At 40.5% G+C, this 15596-nt stretch overlaps 1 protein-coding gene across 3 annotated transcripts in view; it reads left to right on the top strand.

Moving 5' to 3' along the window:
- The window catches only part of slc25a21 (solute carrier family 25 member 21), a 575948-nt gene that overhangs the window by 440269 nt on the left and 120083 nt on the right, over positions 1 to 15596 (top strand). For all 3 annotated transcript variants that reach the window (XM_080202830.1, XM_080202832.1, XM_080202831.1), the window contains one exon: positions 10006 to 10054. In XM_080202830.1, the coding sequence (XP_080058956.1) occupies positions 10006 to 10054 (49 nt within the window). The remainder of the gene's footprint in view (positions 1 to 10005; positions 10055 to 15596) is intronic.

Genomic DNA, 15596 nt, shown 5'->3' with positions numbered 1-15596 from the left:
ACATCCCCGGAATCCAGCGAAGTTTGGTAAATAATCACTAAGGCATCTACTATCACCTCTGCCATTTCCTTCAGAACCCTGGGATGTATTCCATCTGGTCCTGGGGACTTGTCCACCATCAGTCCCATTAGTCTATCACAGATGCTGTCAGATTTGCTGAGTTTATCCAGTATTTTCCATTTTTACTTCAGATTTTACTGCAGTATTTTGCTTTTTTTTCAGTCCATGTTCATAGTTGCTTTAGGTCTTTGGCAACTACCCAATTAAATTAATTTGTAAATGAGTCCATTGTCCTTCATGGTGTGATGCAATTTTCGAAAGAGCTCTGTTGGAACAGGCAGGAGGGTTTCATGGGAGATGTGGTAGACAACGCAATACATTTAAATTGACCCGTTGGTCACCATGCTGAATCAACAATTTTCTGATAAGTAGCATCAACTGAACAATGGTCACCTATTGGATGTGAATGGAATAGGTATAGCAATTCTTGTCCCACCTCAGGAAGAAGACACAAAGTCTGTGTCTTTTGTTTTGTGCATCAGTCATTGTGCATTAAAATACTAGGTAAGATAATCTCTGCAGCCCAAAGCATTGGTTAGGGGACTGGCCTATCCTGTTTATGCCATTCCATAGCAACAGCGTAAGGTTTACATTTACTACAGGGTTTAGTCACCCAGTATCTTTTAGTCATTATTGAATCATTCATTGTGATTGCTGCCATTTCAGTCCATTCATTTGGGGTTTCTACATATAATTTCCCAGATATTACATCTTCCTTGGCTGCTTTGTCAACTTTTGCAGTACTTTTACTATGAGTTTGCTCTTGTTTATGGAAATCTACTTTATCAATATAACAGGTTCAACAATGATTAGCAAGGGATATCCATAACTTGTTCCACAAACTACCATGGTTTAAAGATTTATCTTGGCAGGTACAGTATGCATTTTTACAAAACAGGGCACTATATCAGATCAAATATTTGCTGCTTGAGTTTTTTTGAGGGCTGTTAAGAGAATAACTGTCTTTACATATTGGAAAGAATGTTCAGCACATTGTCTTCTAATGATTTTTCCTGGCAATACTACAGCATTAGCCTGTATATGATGATCCTCGATTGGAATAGCAGGAGCACCCACATACACACCTGGAGTGTACTTGATGGGTTTTTTCATGACTAGTTGTGAAATTAGGTAGTTGACATTTGTGAGGCTCATAAGCCAATAAATGAGGCAGTTTTTTTTTTGATGTGATATCAATATTCTCATGTAGTAATCCCAAAATGCACTTAGTCAATCATTGTGATGAAAGTAAAGGCTTCATCAGTAATTTAGGTGTACATGTGGTGAGCAAAAAATGATGTGCGGCAAACTGCTGGTGTATGATAAATGTTGAACTGCCCAGAACATAGCTAACAGATGATGTTCACATGCTTAGTATGTTGTCTCTGCACCTTGCAAGATGTGTAACATATATCCAGTTGGTTGCAGTCTCCTGATATGTTCCTGTAAAATACGGCAGTTAGTCTTTGTTCTGTAGAAGCAACTCGATGGAAAAGTAGACCATCATCAGGGACGGTCAGATTTACAGCTTGAAGTTTTTTCCAGTTTCAGTATAGCCCTTTAGCGCTTTCAGTATAGGGCATCTTGAGGGAAACTGCTTGATAGAGCAGACGCAGCACGGTTTCGTTAAAGGGAAGTCGTGTCTGACAAATTTACTGGAGTTCTATGAGGATGTGTCTAGGGCGGTGGATAGAGGAGAGCCGGTGGATGTGGTCTTTCTTGATTTTCAGAAGGTGTTTGACAAGGTACCTCACAAGAGGTTATTGCAGAAGGTCAGGGGGCATGGAGTTGGGGGTAGGGTGTTAGTGTGGATAGAGGACTGGTAGAGAGTGGGGGTCAATGGGTGCTATTTGGATTAGAACATAGAACATTACAGCGCAGAACAGGCCCTTCGGCCCACGATGTTGCGCCGACCAGTTAAAAAACAATGACCCTCTAACCTAAACCAATCCCTTTTCATCCATAAACCTATCCACGGATCTCTTAAACGCCCCCAAACTAGGCGCATTTACAACTGCAGCAGGCAGGGCATTCCAATCCCTCACCACCCTCTGGGTAAAGAACTCACCCCTGACATCCGTCCTATAACTACCCCCCCTTAATTTAAAGCCATGCCCCCTCGTGCTAGCTTTCTCCATCCGAGGAAAAAGGCTATCACTATCCACCCTATCTAAACCTCTAATCATCTTATATGTTTCAATAAGATCCCCTCTTAGCCGCCTTCTTTCTAGCGAAAACAACCCCAAATCCCTCAGTCTCTCATCATAGGACCTCCCCTCCATACCAGGCAACATCCTGGTAAACCTCCTCTGCACCCTCTCCAAAGCCTCCACATCCTTCCTATAATGTGGGGACCAGAACTGCACACAATACTCCAAGTGCGGCCGCACCAGAGTTGTGTACAGTTGCAACATGACGCTGTGACTCCTAAATTCAATCCCCCTACCAATAAACGCCAAGACACCGTATGCCTTCTTAACAACCTTATCTACTTGATTCCCTACTTTCAGGGATCTATGTACACATACATCTAGATCCCTCTGTTCATCCACACTATTCAGAGTCCTCCCGTTAGCCCTATACTCGACACATCTGTTATTCCTACCAAAGTGAATTACCTCACACTTCTCCGCATTAAACTCCATCCGCCACCTCTCGGCCCAGCTCTGCAACCTGTCTAAGTCACCCTGCAAACTACGACACCCTTCCTCACAACCTACCACACCTCCGACTTTGGTGTCATCAGCAAATTTACTAATCCACCCAACTATACCCTCATCCAGATCATTAATAAAAATTACAAACAGCAGTGGCCCCAAAACAGATCCCTGAGGCACACCACTCGTAACTGAACTCCATGACGAATATTTACCATCAACTACCACCCTCTGTCTCCTATCTGCTAGCCAATTCCTGATCCAATTTCCTAGATTACCCTCAATCCCATACATCTGCATTTTCTGCAGAAGCCTACCATGGTGAACCTTATCAAACACCTTACTAAAATCCATATATACCACGTCAACTGCCTTTCCCCCATCCACCTCTTTGGTCACTCTCTCAAAAAACTCAATAAGGTTAGTAAGGCACGACCTACCCACTACAAAACTATGCTGACTGTCTCCAATCAATTCATTACTCTCCAAATAACTATAAAATTGGCGGATGGTGACTAGTGGAGTGCCCCAGGGATCGGTGCTGGGGCCTCAGCTATTTACCATTTATATAGATGATCTGGAGGAGGGAACCGAGTGTAGGGTGTCGAAATTTGCTGATGACACCAAGATTGGTGGAAAGGCAAATTGTGCGGAGGGTGGGGAGAGTCTACAGAAGGATCTAGATAGGCTGGGCGAATGGGCCAGGAAATGGCAAATGGAATTTAATGTTGGCAAGTGCGAGGTGGTCCACTTTGGTAGGAATAATGGTAGGAAGGATTATTACTTACGTGGAGAAAAACTGCAGCAGGTGACGGTACAGAGGGACCTCGGGGTCCTTGTGCATGAGTCGCAAAAACCCAGCTTGCAGGTGTAGCAGGTGGTCAGGAAGGCGAATGGGATGCTGGCCTTCATCGCGAGGGGGATTGAATATAAAAGTAGGGAGGTCTTGCTGAGGCTGTATAGGGCATTGGTGAGGCCGCAGCTGGAGTACTGTGTGCAGTTTTGGTCGCCGTACTTATGCAAGGATATTTTGGCCTTGGAGGGAGTGCAGAGGAGGTTTACTAGGCTGATGCCGGAGTTGAGGGGGTTGAGCTATGAGGAGAGGCTGAATAAATTAGGCTTGTACTCGTTAGAGTTTAGAAGAATGAGGGGAGATCTCATTGAGACGTATAAGATGATGAATGGGATGGATAGGATAGAGGTGGAGAGACTCTTCCTGCTCAGAAAGGAGAGTAGGACTAGGGGGCACAGCCTCAAGATAAAGGGGGGGCGGTTTAGAACAGAGTTGAGGAGGAACTTCTTCACTCAAAGGGTGGTGAATCTCTGGAATTCTCTGCCCGTTGAAGTGGTGGAGGCTACCTCGCTAAATATTTTTAAGACGCGGGTTGATGGGTTTTTGATAAGAGAGGGGATTAAGGGTTATGGGGAGAGGGCGGGAATGTGGAACTGAGCCACGACAGATCAGCCATGATCTTATTGAATGGCGGGGCAGGCTCGAAGGGCTAGTTGGCCTACTCCTGCTCCTATTTCTTATGTTCTTTGGCCAAGCAGGCTGAATATTGTCACCTCAGATTTTTAGAAGTTCATACTAGAGGGTTGGAATAAAGTTTTCCTGATACCTGACCAGACCCGTAGACAAATTAAAGAGCAGTTTTAGTTCTGGAAAGAAGTCATCCCTGACTAATTCCTATTTTATGACAGTCAGTTTGCTGCGGGGAAATTGCAATGCCCAGGCAGGTTCTTTGAACAATTGAGCCTTTAAACTGAGTCATGTCAGATTCATTATAGTTCCTGTATTAGGAACAAATATCTCTTCATGATTTTGGTCGCTAAAAGGATGTTGGATGGGATTTTCTGGCTTCATCTGCTACCAGGATTGTCATCAGACTCATCTGATGAATCAATCCTAGGATTGATGATCCCATTCACCTGCTGAAGGAGCAGTGCTCCGAGAGCTTGTGATTCCAAATAAATCTGTTGGACTTTAACCTGGTATTGTGAGACTTCTTACCGTGCCCACTTGAGCCCAACACCGGCATCTCCACATCATGGCTACCCTGAACACTGCAAACCACTGTCTCAAAGTGGAGAGGATCTCCAAGAATATTGCGCATATTGACATAGACTCACCTGATGAAAAAGCAGTGCTCTGAAAGCTCATGATTCCAAATAAACCTGTTGGACTTTAATCTGGTGTTGTGAGATTTCTTACTATTTCATCTCGGGCTAACAAAGCCACCCCATCACCCTTTCCTTCCTGCCTGTCCTAATGAAAAGTCACATACCCCTGAACACTTAGTTCCCAATTTTGATTTTCTTGTAACCACATCTCTGTAATGCTATAAGAACGTACTCATAAAAGAAAAAAATCGGGCCATTAATTTATTTATTTTGTGCTGAATAATTTGTGCATACAAGTAAAAAGCAATTAATTTTTCATTGTTACCACATTTTCCCTTTTTGACCCTATTTGTTTATTTTTTTTAATGTGTAGGTAGGATGAACATCATTAGCTAAATAGCTGTTGCATATCTTGTTTCTTTGCAAGCCTACATATCCCTATGTCTCCAGATCCATCCCCCCTCTACATCTCCTCCATTTAGTTTATAGCCCTCTCTACTTTCCCGTTTAAGCAGTTTCCCAGTTAAATAGGGTGGCACGGTAGCACAGTGGTTAGCACTGCTGCCTCACAGCGTCAGGGACCTGGCTTTGATTCCCGGATTGGGTCACTGTGTGGAATCTGCATGTTTTCTCCGTGTCTGCTTGGGTTCCCTCCGGCTGCTCCGGTTTCCTCTCAAACTCCAAAGGTGTGCAAGTTAGGTTGATTGGCCATGATAAATTGTCCCTCAGTGTCGGGGGATTAGCAGGTTAAATATTTGGAGGTATAGGGATAGGGCCTGGGTGGGATTATTGTCGGTCCAGACATGATAGGTTAAGTGACCCCCTTCTGCACTGTAGGCATTCTATGATTCTATTACTAATGAAGTGTTACAGGGATCAGTGTTGGGGCCTCAACTATTTATAGCCTATATTAATAACTCATATGGGGGAAACCAAATGTATTGTTGCCAAATTTGCTGGGGATACAAAGATAAAAATGAAAACAAGTTGTGAGGAGAGTGCAGAGGGTCTGCAATTAGATATTGATAGGTTGATCAATGGGCAAAAACTTGACAGATGGAATATATTGTGGGAAAATGAGGTTGTCCACTTTGGCAGGGAAAATAGAAAAGCAGAATATTATTAAAATGGTGAGAGATTGCAGAGCTGTGAGATGCAGAGTGACCTGGGTGTCCTTGTGCATGAAATAAAAAAGGTTACTATGCAGTTATACCAAATAATTAGGAATGCTAATTTTATTGTGAGGGGGATTCAATACAAAAGTAGGGAGGTTTTCCTTCAGTTATTCGAGGCATTGGTGAGACCGCATCTAAAATGCTGTGTTCAGTATTGGTCTAGAAGATTTATTAGACTGATGCTTGGAAAGGGCAGATTATATTATGAGGAAAGGCTGAATAAGCTGTATCCCTTGGAGTGGGATGACGGTAGCTGACATTTAACCACAGAAAAAGCCTCTGCTTGTGGAGCTTCCCATGACCATTTTTGGTATTTTCATAGTAGGGCATGCAAGGAGCTAGCATGGATGCCAAATTCAGAATAAATTTTCTGTAATAATTGACTAACCCCAGGAAGGATTTTAACTCCGTGATGTTCCTGGGGGATGGTACCTCCTTGATGGCCTTTACCTTATTCTCTATCGGATGAATCCCCTTGCCACCTACTTAGTAGCCTAAATAGGTTACTTCAGCCACCTAGAAACCACAATTCTCCCTCTTCAAATTAACTCGTGCCTTGGAAAATCACCACAAGATGTCATCTGGGTTGGCCAGATGTACCTGTTCTGAAACCCCCATGACTAAGATATCATCTAAGTATACTGCTCCCTTGGATAGCTCTCAAAGAATGTTATTCAAAATTCTTTGGAAGATAGCACATGCTAATGAGACTCCAAAATGCAAATTTATACACTCATAATGTCTCTTGTGTGTTGATTGTCTCATATTTTCAGGAAGGCTTGTCCAGTTCAAACCGAAGATAGATGTCGCTTATGTCCAACTTGCTATCCATTAACTTGGCGTACAGATCTTTGATCCAGGGCATAGGGCACCTCTTGGGTTTGGAAGCATGATTTACCATCCATTTATAGTCTCTGCAAAGATGAACTGATTTGTCAGTTTTAAAAACAGGATCTATGGATACAGCCCATTCTGCAAATTGCATTGGCCTTATTATACCCAAGTTTTCAAGGCACCCTAGTTCACTATCCACCTTCTCCAGCATAGTGTAAGGGACTGACCTGGCTCTGAAGTAGCTAGGTGTAGCATTGGTGTCAACATAGATCTTAGCCTTGGCTCCTTGTATTTTACCTTGGCTTTCCTGAAAATTTTCAGGGTACCTACTGATAACTTTGTACAGTCCCCCCATGCCTAACCTGAAAGGTGTCAATTAGTTGGGCTGAATCTGCTGGAACCAACCTCTCTGCACAAGGTTTAGTCTGTGCGCCGTACAACAGTGAGTGTCAGACGATTGTTGTTTATGTTGGGACCACTGTAATACCTTTTATTTGTAAATGTTCTCTCGTGTAGGTGACTAGTTTGGCCTTCATATCTTCCAACCTGAAGAGTTGAATGCCCAGTTGGAGGTGCTTATAAATCTGTTCCCCAATAATGAATAATGCAGCTCCCATGTCCACCTTCATCTTCATGGGACGGCCATTTATTAGTAATTCCACCATTATTGGGGTTACTATTGTTACAATAAGATGCAGTTGTAGTCCCCCTATCTGGAAGGGGGGGTTACCTGAATGATATGCTCATGCACCAGTCTCTGTTTTCCTCCTAGGCAGCACATGTTTTGCCTGTGCCTGAAACATTGCCTTGGTTGTTTCTTTTGGCAGTGTTTTTAGTAATCCATCAGTTAGCAACTACACCCTCTTTGAATATGTTTTTTAGTACTCTTGGAATCAGCTCTGCTGTTCCTTCATTCTGGTGGTGACATTAGGGTTTGTATATTGGATGGATGCTTTAATACATGATTGACACAACCACTCTGCTTTCAGGACTAGTTACATGAGGTCCCTCCACTTAGTTGGAAGACATTGCTGCCTGCTGCCCCTTGTGGTCCCTGAGCCCCTTTCTCTGCATTCTTTAGTGACAAGGCTATCTCAATGGATTTTTTAAAGTACAGTTTGTGTTCTGCCAACATCATCTTTTGGATGATAGGTTCATTTATGCCACATTTCAATCTGTCCCACAGCATTTCATTAAGAGACAGTCTAAATTCGAAGCTTTCAGCTAGTTTCCACAACCTAGCCAAGAACTGGTTCCCCAAGGGTTCTTCCAGCTATGTTAAAGTGATATTGCTGGAGAATTACTGGGGGTCTTCAGATCATAGTTTTTTTTTATATCAGGTCCACCAGTTCAATATAAACTTTTGAGTCGGGGCATCTGGATAAGTCAGACTTGTTATCACACTGAAAGCGGGGCCTTGCATGCTGTTAACAATTTTTTTGCTTTTTGTCTCTTTCAATGTTGTTATCTTGGAAGAAGTAGTACATGCATTGGGTGTATTAGGCCAAGTTTTCCCACTGCTGTCATAGGGCTTGAGCTTCCTGAAAAGAGTCACATTGGCTATTTATTACCAGAGAAATTCTTGATATCCAAAGGTAGTTCAAAGCAAAAGATGGAAAAAAAAAATTTCTTTTTCTCATCATCATCAATGTAGTTCAGTCACATGCTGGTTTCCTTCCACAGACAGTTTCCGTGGCTCACAGGTTGTCTTCACTCTAGGACCCACATCTACAGGGTAATGCGACAGGCTTAAAAACACCCACTGGCTGCTTCCCCTTGGATGAGCCTCCGGTCACTCTACAAAGCAGCTCGTACTCCAAGGGTACATCTATTAATGATTCCCCGTGGTCTTTGTGAACACCAGAATACAGAAGTCGAGAGATTCTTGAAAATCAAGAGGGTGAAAAGTTATTGGGGGGAGGGGTGGTGTTAAGTATTCAGTGGATGATACCTGCAAGAATGTATTAAAACCCCAAAGGATAACTTGAAACACTAGATATATTTGTTTGGAATAATGTGAGGAACAAAGTTCAACCAGTGAGGGACTATTCTGGTCATTATGTAAACAATAAATAAATAGTATCAAAGTAAGAGAAAAAAAAGCCACAACAAGAAAGATTAAATTACACTCTGGAAGTTAGTACAATAATAACAGTATGGAGTGATTTGGAAGCCCTTGTGCATGTCTTGCAAAAGGTTAGCTTGCAGGTATGGCAAGTCATCTGGAAGGTAAATGGAATGTTGGCTTTTATGCAAGGGAGATGGAGTATTATAAATAGAGAAGTCTTGAATGTTCAGGAGATTTGTTCTGAACTCCTTGCCTAAGGAGTGAAAGACTTGCAATGGAACCAGTTCAGAGTGGGTTTACTGGCCTGGAACCTGTGATGATGGGATTGTCTTGAGACAAAAAGTTGAGTAGGTTAGACCTAAGCTCATTGGAATTTAAAGGAATGGGGGGTTATTTAATTGAAGCATATAAGGTTTGGGGGTGGGGTGATGTGGCGGCTTGACAGGGTAGATGCTGAAAGAATGTTTCCACTCGTGAATGAATCTAGAACTAGGGGACACAATTTCAAAATAAGGGGTCTCGCATTTAAGACAGAAATGATGAGTTTCTTCTTTCAGGAGGTTATTGTTCTTTAGAATTCTCGTGCCCAGAGACTAGTGTAGCTGGGTCAGTGAATATTTTCTAGGCTGAGTTAGGCAGCTTTTTTGTCCCTGTCAGGGGTCCTCCCATTCTCCCTAAGGTATGGTGACCAGAACTAGACGCAGTACTCTAAGTGTGACAAGATTTTTTTTAAAAGTGATTTGCTGATATTGTCAGTTTGTTTTTAAATCTTGTACATTATGGATGCTTTAGGGAAGCCCAAAGTTGATCTCAAAATTGTCTTGGTCAAGCTGTCAATCAGCTAGATCCCAAAGTGTTTTCTGTGATGCAAGTAATTATTATATGCTTTCTTGAAGTCACATTGGTATATATGTTGGTTTAATATGTCCACACACCTATATTAATTGTTTGTCCTACTTATTTGCTTCAGTTCATCTCAATCCTCGTATTTGACCTTTCACACAATAATAGCTTTCACACTACTTCAGTGAAGCATATCCATTGTTTGTGCTTATGTTTACTGGCTGCTTCTTTTCTGTCACCTGCTTAGGTCTTGTGGAAATTTGTCTGATGCATCCCCTCGATGTGGTGAAAACCAGGTAAGGCTTTGCTTGAGTAAGTTTTGTTGATACTGGAAGTCATCCAGAATGTGGTCTGTCAGGCTGCTGGATTAAAATGTCAGAGCTTGCCTGTGCAATTGGTATTTTAATGTCATTCCATAATGGAGACATTTTGGAAAACTGGTAATTTCTCGTTCTGTCAAAAACTCATGTGCTTTGTTGTTTGTTAATTTTTTCACAACTGAATCCTTTTTAAAAGAACCAAATGCCAAGAAACTCCAATCAAGTAACTAACAGAATTGTATCCTTGAGATTCTCTTATAATTTAGATTTAAAATTATAATTTAAACTGCGATCAATGTCTAGAATCTTAATTGTCATATTGTTTAGTTTTTTTTGAATTCTTAATTTTCAAACTGGTTTTACTTTAGGGATTTAGCAAGACAAACAAGGGAATCTTGTTTAACCATTCTCATAGCCAACCCCAAGATTATGTGCATCTGATATAAAACAGTATGTGATTCAAGCCTACTGTGCTGTGAACGCATTGGGCTTTAATCTGCAAAAGATTCTCCTTCTTATTAGTAACAATGTTGTGTTAGGGGTCTGCGGGGCATTGAGAATGGGCACCAAAAGGGGAGATTAATGGATTAGGGTACGAATATGGCAAATTAGATCCTTACTTTGTTCAAGATGTTTAAAACAAAATGGGAACTTTGTTGCATATCATCATACATGTTAAATCATTCAATTCTGTTTCATCATTAAGTTGATAACCTATTAAACCATTTGTTGTGTTAACTCATTCCATTCCAACTTCTTGACTTGTTTAAACAAATACTGGTTACATTTTACAGGGTAGTGCCATGTATGATTGACCTGACCACAGATTCACATCACATCATATTTTTCACTCTTGACTTATAATTGAGTGCAGCAGCAAACAGCAGTTGCATGAAAGACAGTGTAACATAATATGAGAATGCTAAGGTAGCTGTTCATAAATTGATGCAATTTGCCAATGTACATGAAAAAGAGTTTAGTTTCCAAGTTAAATCAAATACAGTGAAAAAAGGAAAATTTGAAATTCTCACTTTCCATTGTGTCTCAGATTGGTTTCAGTCTAGCATATGGTTTGTTTCACATTAGATTCAAACGGATACCAATCTGGCAATGAGGTATTAAAAAAAATTGACAAGTTACACATGAATTGAAAATGCAGGTACCACTGATGTACATGGAGGTTCATTTGCATTTAGGACAGAATTAGAAGACTGAATCAAATCTTGAATTGCACAATTAATTTCATATAGTATTACTATTATAGAGATGGCAAAACTGATTTAAACAATAATGACAATAAATATTACAATTGTGCAGAAATGTAAACTCTGAGCTTATGAACTATTTTTGTCATTCACATTTATTTCTGTTGCATCTGAAACAAATATATTTTTAGAGAAAGAAAACATAACATTTTAAGATTGAAAGTATGTAATTTCTTAGTCTTTTTTTAACCAAACACATTTGGTTTTCCTAACACATTTGTTAAGTGTTATTAGTGGATTGTGGAAAGAATGCTGTTCTAATGTTGGAGTGAGGAGAGGTCCACAGCAGCACTGGGACGAAGTTATGGCTTTTCATTAACCTGGAAACCTCCTATTTACATGGTTCACAGCCTGGTCTCAGCTCACTTGGAGGTAACAAAGGGTGTCGGGCCCAAAATGCAGCAGGGGGCTCACTCCTTTAGGGCTGCCATCTGAATCTGATCAGGTCAACTGTTTTAACTCCTGCCTCATTAGGGGAAATAAACAGGAGATTATGGTTCATGTAAGGATCACATTACAGAGAGCTCAAGCTTGTTCCAGACATTAGGTAGCTGATTATTTTTTTGTGGAAGCCTTGCTGTTTCTCCTTTAGTGAAGAATGCTAAATTGACTTCTTTTGATAAACTTGCATTTCTTACAGCGCGAAAGAAAACAGTAAAGTAAATAGAAAAATGTTAATAAATAAGACATGTCAGCCACTGGGGCAGCTCATCTACTAGGTCTAAAGTCAGTCTACTGCAGAGACTTAGTACTGATGACGGGTAGTAATTCAGCATGTAAGTGGTGCTTTGCCTTTGACATTTAAAACATTTGATAATGCTGAATGCGGAACTGTTATGTTCAGGAGAATACTCTCAGATTTCACATTCCAATTCAAGAACATGCCCTTGTTTACTGCTGCAACCCTTCTAAAAAAGAAAACTAAAATAAGTGTAGTACTTTCTTGCTTGCTGGACGCCAAGACGTTTTTCTGACCATATTCATAGTCTTTGGCAGACCAGGAGCCATCAGCTGATGCCGTATTGATTCAGGATCACTCACATATACTTGAAAGGTGGACAGAAGGAAAACAATTGTTTGTTACTGTTGTATATAATATTAACTTGGCTATGAAAGGAAGTGTACCAAGTTCTGTAAAAACACAAGTATTTCCTTGCTGATCCCCAAACAGTTCATTATCTACAATGCCAAAGGCAAAAGTAAGTCCACTGTGAAGACTGAAACTTACCCTTACATCTTAAAATTGCTCTTTATGACTACAAGACTGCTGACAAGCACACTTATATGTGAATGGGTATGTTTGCTGTTTACAGCCTTGGAAAATCTTGGCTGTGTTTTTTTAAAAATGAAGCTTTACAGATTGGGTTGAAGTCATTAATGATTCTCAAAGCAAACGGAATGGTCTGTCACTTCCTACTGCAAGTAATTAACTCTTGACTTTGCTGAGTGAGAAGGGGTTAAAGAGAAAGTTGATTATTTATCAGAATGTATTGTATAAAACTACAAAGGACTTAGATGAAATCGACAACATGGACCTTGCTATAATGCTATCTCCAAAAGTGAAACTTTACTTTGTCAGCGCAATTCTTCTCACAGGATTACATTTCGTCTCTTAGACTACATTAAGGTTTAAGAAGTTAATTCATGAATTGCATTTGTCATACACACTGAAATGGCAATCTGGGAATGATTATAAACTAGTGAATTATTTTGGGGGTTCGGCTTTGGGCAGTATAATTTACAGGATGGCACTAGAGCTTAAAGGGTTAAAGTACGAGGATGGGTTAAATAAAGTGTTTGCATTCCCTTGTGGTTTTGAAGGTTAAAATTTAATTGAGGTGTTTAAATGGATAAAAGGTTTTGATAGTTTAATACAAAATAACAACTTTCTGGCAAGTGAGCGGCGGGGGTGGAGAATTTAAAACAAACCTACATATGAACTTCAGCGGTTCAAGAAGGTGGCTCATCACCAGCTTTTTAAGTGCAACTAAGGGTGAGCAATAATTGCTCACCTAACCAGCAATGTCCATTTCTCATGAAATTATATTTTTTAAATGGGCATAGAAAATTAACCTAGGCGATGTGGGATTGAAATCAGAAAACACTTTTTCATGACTGTGGATGCTGGAGCAATAGAATTTTTCAAAACTGGACCTGGATTTTCACTCCTGAGGTGGGTGTGCAGAATCAGGGAGATTCACAATTTGGCACACCTGTCAAGGGAGAAACATCTCAAATGGTTGGACGTTCGTTCTATGGTCTGGGTGCAGGCTGGAAACAGTTTGGAGGCAGCCATAAGAGCTGTGCTGAGGCAGGCTGTTCAAAGGCCTGTTTTGATTATCTGGACTTTGTCTCAATTGTAACAGAAGTCCTTACTCTTCACCGTACCGCCGCCGCCGCCCCCCCCCCCCCCCCCCCCCACCCTCAACCATTTTGCATTCATGTCAACTCATGCACCTACCAGCTCTATGGACCTGCATATCTTCCATGACGACCTACGCCATCTACCCACCCCTCCCATTGCCCTATAAAGGCCTGATGCAAACTTAATGTCAAGATATGCCAACCTATGTCTCCAAGCCAACTCATCCAATATCCACCAGGCACTGACCTCCGAAGCCATGCCAAGATGAAAATAAGATATGTTGGAAATGGGGGGCAGGATTTCAAAATCTGGAAAGCAGGCGTCAATTTGGCTAAGTCTGAGTTTGATGGATTTTTGTTCAGTAACTGTACATTGGTCACAAAGCAAAAGCAGGTAAATGAAGTTAAAATATAGAACAACTTCTAAACTGAATGGCAAAACAGGCTTAAGAGACGAAGTGATCTACTCCTATTATTCTGCTCCTATGTTTCCTGTTGTTATATTTGATGTGAAATTAGATATTGAATCATTTTTTAATTATTTATATTATGAAAAACTTAGCAAATTTATAAGAATAAAATGTTAAACTGTAAGACCCTAAGACACAGGAGCAGAAGAAGGTCATTCAGCACATCAAGTCTGCTCCAATGAAATCATGACTGATTTGATAGACTCCTTTACTCCACTTTCCTGCCGTATCCCCATAACCCTGGATTCGCTTACTGATTAAAAAGCTGTCTATCTCAGCCTTGAACATACTTAATGATCCAGCCTCGATAGCTCTCTGCAGTAAAGAATTCTACAGATTCACTACCCTCTGAGAGAAGAAATTCCTCCTCATCTCTGTTTTAAATGGCCAACCCCTTATTCTGAGATTATGCCCTCTGGTCCTAATCTCTCCCACAAAGGGAAACAACCTTTTGCATATACCCTGTCAAGGCCACTGAAAATCTTATGTCTCAATAAGATTACCTTACAAGAAATAAAAATTCCAGGATTTTCCAATGTGCAAATATTGTGAGACCACATAATACCTTAAGAATTAAGGTAGTTGGTGTTAATGTAGTGTTAACACAAAAAATGATGTTTTACAATTGATCTTTAACTGCACTTGGTATCATCTTACATTGATACCAACAATCTTTTACTTGCTGCATTTAAAAATAATGTTAAAAAGGTATAAAACAGCAAATGGGCCATAAAACCTGTTACAAGCCTGATCTACTGATTGCTGCAATGTCTCCAGTATTCATCATCTTATACCATTTATGATGCTTTATTTTGGTGACATACTTTGACAGGTGTATTTTAAAAATCATATTATTAGTGAGAAAATAGGGGAAATTTTTTATGCTTATTAGTAATATTTCTCCACCATGGTTTTTGGAACTCTAATTAGAACTTGCATAACTATGAAATTACCAAAAATGGCTTTAACTCTTACAAACCCCACTACGTCTATTAAGGAACCATCCCTGCTGTTTTGCCTGACCTCTGAAGCACTGAGCAATCGGACATTTATAAGGAAATTCCTGACATAGCTGTGGTTCCCTCGTCAATGCGATTTAATGTTTTGATCGGAAACTAATTTGGAGATTTCATTTTCTTACCAGAAAATTAAACTGGTGCATAAGAAATAATTTTCCCCTGTAAACAAATGAACCAAATTACTGCTGAGTTCGATAATAAGTGTTTAGATCTGTCTTAGAATGCCTATGCGTATCACATATCCACCAGAAATCACCCCCACTGCTACAGTTTTGCTCTTTTGTATCCACTGAACAATTTGTGCCTCTATCACGCCAACATGTATTGCTGTCCAGTTCACAGCTATTTCACAATCCTGCTCTTTTACTACACAGTATCTTCCCCATTTCAAATATTTAAG

The sequence above is a fragment of the Carcharhinus amblyrhynchos genome, chromosome 14, assembly GCF_965287045.1.
Source record: "Carcharhinus amblyrhynchos chromosome 14, sCarAmb.v2.hapA, whole genome shotgun sequence".
Classification (NCBI taxonomy): Eukaryota; Metazoa; Chordata; class Chondrichthyes; order Carcharhiniformes; family Carcharhinidae; genus Carcharhinus; species Carcharhinus amblyrhynchos.
This window is presented reverse-complemented; position numbering and strand designations above follow the sequence as displayed.